We start from the raw sequence: 4074 nt of genomic DNA on the forward strand, positions 1-4074 counted from the left end.
TGTAGCTGAATTTTAGGTAGTATATCAATAAGTATATGTACCACATGTGATCTTCTGCAGGAAAACAATCGCTGGCAGCACGTGTCCTGCTTGTCGGTCTTCTATTTAAAAAGAAAAATAAGAGTCACAATGTAATTTTAGTGAGAAAATCTTGCATTAAAATCATGAAAATTTATCTGTTACATGCAGTTTTAATTTTACATAAAAAATTCTGAGGAATTATTTTTCAATTGCGTGGAATTCTAAAACCAATATGATATAAATTTATATTCAAAACCAAACAGTTATGATTGACAATGCAATTGCATGTTATCAAAATTTAAAAAAAAAGAATAAAAAAGCATGGCCTTGTTAGAAATTACCTTTGTCCAGTACTTTAGCATTTGTTTCCAACTTAGATTATGTTCATCTCTGTTATGTCGTGGACATGGTGAGGACGACTCAGAAGGATCAGCTGAATAAAACTCAACTGCCTCTGACTCACGAATAAAAACAGCATCATCACTTTCCTCTGTTACATTGGTTGGTTTGCAAGTAAATCCGGGATAGTATTCAACCGGTTTATGAAAAGTTCGGGTTAGTTGCTCCAAAAATGATTCAATCTTTTGGCGAATATTTAACGTAACATCTTTCTTCAATGGTTTTGAGTTGCAAGTATATATCTGAAGGTGAATTTGTGTACTGCTTACACCCAAGACTATTCGATGACAGTTGTCCGTGTACTTAAAGAAGGCAGCGTTTTTGAAAAGCAACGGAAGTTTGCCATCTTCCTGTGATTCCCAATGTTCCATACTTGCTACAACAAGTCTATAGAAATAAAAATGTGGTAAAAACTTTGGAAAACTAAATTTTAAAATACTGGTATGCTTTGTTCTTTTAATACGTTCAAAATCTTTGTCGCATAGTTCTTGTTTGTTCACACTTGGTACATAGAGTTTTCCTTTCCCCACAGCGATCAGGCCAAGCCGCTGCATATATAACAGTACCGTGTCTTTGTACTCGATCATCTCATGTAACCCTAACTCTGTCCAGATTGTTAAAAGATGTTTATCTTCTAGCATTCCTGTTTCATTAAAGGAAGTCCACTCTTTTGATGAAACATGTGTCCTGTGATTTTCGTCAGTAATAACATTCTTAAATGCATCGACAAACCATTGGACATCAAGAATCACAATATCTGAAAGACCTGTTTCATTGAAAAATAAAATTTTGCCACAATCATGATAGAATCGTAGCATGTCCAAGACGTCTTCATTTTGTTTCGGGATTTTACAATTGTTTGAATTGATTAAATCCGAAATAGTTATTATCCGCTTAATTTTGAATTTGCATAATTCCTGATCAAAGTCTTTCCATAGTTTCGGTACTATTTCTCCCCATGTAGATTGTTTCTTTACCATTTCGACAATACATTTCTCAAGTCTATCCATTTCATCTCTGCTTTCGCCCGGTTTCCCTAACTCAAAGTAGTTCTTTCTATGGAGATGTTGTTGTAATTGACTGACATCTGGGAGTTGTGAAAGAAAGCTGCAGAACCGATCTTCATTCTAAAAAAAATATTACTTTATTAATTATAATTAAATTTTATATATATGAAATGGTTTAAAACAAGTTAATAATGTGGGACTACCAAGCTTGTGATATCTTTTTTAAACATAAGATGTTTAATGAGTAGCAAACGATTTTTTCCATTTCTCAGATATTTGTAATATTTTGTATATGTTTAAAATGTTATTAATTTTGTCTTTCCCTCTTCCTCATAAATTTTATGATGATAATCATTGCGAAACTGTTATCAATTCATTAGTTTTCATTTCACCTTCACCGTGTGCTCATTGGCGACATCTTTGTGGGTACCGACTAAGATGACTGGACTAGCTGTATCACAATATGTACTGATGGACTCCATCCAGAATTTATTGTAATCTGTCAAGAATACATTTTTAATATGGAATACCACTTCTGGAAAAAAAGCTATTTAAAAGAAATATCATATCAGAATACAGCTCCACTTGATAAAAAAAATTGTATTGATTTTGACTTTGATTTATATCATTTCTTCTGTGTGATATATGCGACATATTTCTTCGGATCAGAAAAATGCTAAAAATCTTTTGAAAAAAATATTGGAATATTTTTTTGCAAGTATGAAAAAATTGTTTTGTTTTATTTGTTAAATAAACAAGAGGCCCATGGGCCTTTTAGGTCACCTGATTATAATGTAACAGCTTTCCAGCAATTGAATTTGGTTTATATTTTAAATCAAATCCATGAAATTCACAATTTTGAAAGAGGTATCATTTCTTATCATATTTATACACTTAGCATGCTTACTTTGGATACTAAATACCCAGTGGTAGATCAGAGTAACAAAGTGAAAATGCATTTCCACTTTATAACCTCCAATTGTGCATCCCACCCCACAGGAACTACTGACTCTTAGGCCAAATATATTAGTAAATGTTTTGGAAATTTTATCATAATTTATATTTCATCAGAATAGTTACTTAATACCGAAGAGCAGATTTGAAAGCATTAATTTATTTTCATAAAAAGTTCACCATTACCCTGTACCCCTGGCCCAGGGCCCTGAAATTAACCATTTTGAAAGAGGCACCTTTCTTAATCATAAATATGTAACTAGATCATATGCATATTAACCAGGAGCAAAGGAACAGATTTCACGCATTTTCACTTAATTATCATTAGAACCCTGCCCTAACACCAGAACCTCTGACCCAGGGCCCTGAAATTCATAAATTGGGATGAAGCATCCTTCCTCATCACAACTATGTACATAGTTTCTTAATATAAAAAAAGACAGGATCAGATGATAAGATTTTTAAAGAAATAATGCATTTTCACAATATAATCGATAGAGCTCCACCCGAACACCAGAACACCAGAACAAGAGACCAAGAAATTCACAATTCTGGAAGAAACATTCTAGTTTATTTTATACACAGGAGCAGAAAAGTAGATTTTCAAATGATTTATGCAATTTCACTACATACTAGAATCAAAAGAGCCCCAACCTTATTCAACATGACTTTGTACTTGGTTAGTTTATTTAATGCCCAGGAGCAGATGAGAAGATTTTAAAGAAATAATGCATGTTCTCTATGTAATCTATTTTGTCCCGCTCTAAAACTAGAATCCTTTTTTAAATACCGAAAACGAGCTTAGAACTTTTCGTCTTCAGATCGATACATACGGCTAATGGCGGATGTGACCGGTCAACAGGGGTTGCTTTCTACTCGTAGGCACTTAATCTCACGAGTTGAATTTACAGAAACCTGGTTTTAGTTATATCAATACATGTTTTTGTATTATTTACAGATTATTTTGAAATCGATCACAGTTCAGTGTTTGTAGCCTTACTCTGACCCGGTGGTCATACTTTTTTAAAATAAATAAAAAAAACAAAACAAACCTTTAATCTAACAACCTGAGGATGCTTTCATTAAAGATTAATATTCAGTTCTTGAAAAAATAATTTAATTCTATAAAGATTCCATGAACTGATCACGAATTTATAAGGTTTTCCACGTGAAAGAAGGAGTTGCTTTTCATTTGAACAAATCGGAATTTCCCTTACCAAAGGATTCTTTTTGGTTGGTTTGGTGATATTGGGCTATTGATTTTTAAGAAGTCAAAAATTTGAAAAGTTACGGATCGACAGACGGACGGCGGGCTTAATTTGATCAGAATTACTCCCTTGAGCTATTGATTCCTTGAGCTATAAGATTCTTTTTTTTGTTTTTTAAACAACCAAAAACCAGATAAAGCTATATATAAAAGAAATATACAATTTCATCGATTATATTAGAATTTATATTGATACCTCTATACGTCCAGTTTTCAAATAATTTTTCTCTGGAAAAATTCTGCTCGGACGATACTGGTTCATTTGGATTTTTTGATAAGTCAATAACAAGTATATACAATGCTCTCCTTGAGAGGTACACCTGGTGGCAGGCATAATATGCACTTTGTCCAGCAAAGTCTGTAATACTTAAGGTTTTTTCCTCTTTATAGGGATCATCTCCACTCAGTGCTTTAAAAAGAAACATT

At 32.8% G+C, this 4074-nt stretch overlaps 1 protein-coding gene across 1 annotated transcript; it reads right to left on the reverse strand.

Moving 5' to 3' along the window:
• Positions 1 to 284: 284 nt before the first annotated feature.
• LOC134282515 (uncharacterized) lies at positions 285 to 4039 on the reverse strand. The gene is made up of 3 exons (XM_062764919.1): positions 3845 to 4039; positions 1820 to 1926; positions 285 to 1547 (listed from the first exon to the last, which is right to left on the reverse strand). Exons 2-3 carry the CDS (start codon positions 1907 to 1909, stop codon positions 285 to 287), a joined length of 1353 nt encoding a protein of 450 aa, XP_062620903.1. The 5' UTR covers positions 1910 to 1926; positions 3845 to 4039.
• Positions 4040 to 4074: the final 35 nt, after the last annotated feature.

The sequence above is a fragment of the Saccostrea cucullata genome, unplaced genomic scaffold, assembly GCF_032062105.1.
Source record: "Saccostrea cucullata isolate Sc308-1 unplaced genomic scaffold, CSIRO_AGI_Scuc_v1 ctg17279, whole genome shotgun sequence".
Classification (NCBI taxonomy): Eukaryota; Metazoa; Mollusca; class Bivalvia; order Ostreida; family Ostreidae; genus Saccostrea; species Saccostrea cuccullata.

What these genes read in the sequence shown, in the direction of transcription:
- LOC134282515 (XM_062764919.1), bottom strand. Translation starts at nt 1,909, where the DNA reads ATGGAGTCCATCAGTACATATTGTGATACAGCTAGTCCAGTCATCTTA. An exon ending in CCAATGAGCACACGGTGAAG is followed by an intron (nt 1,548 to 1,819) that starts GTGAAATGAAAA and finishes TATTTTTTTTAG; the next exon opens with AATGAAGATCGGTTCTGCAG.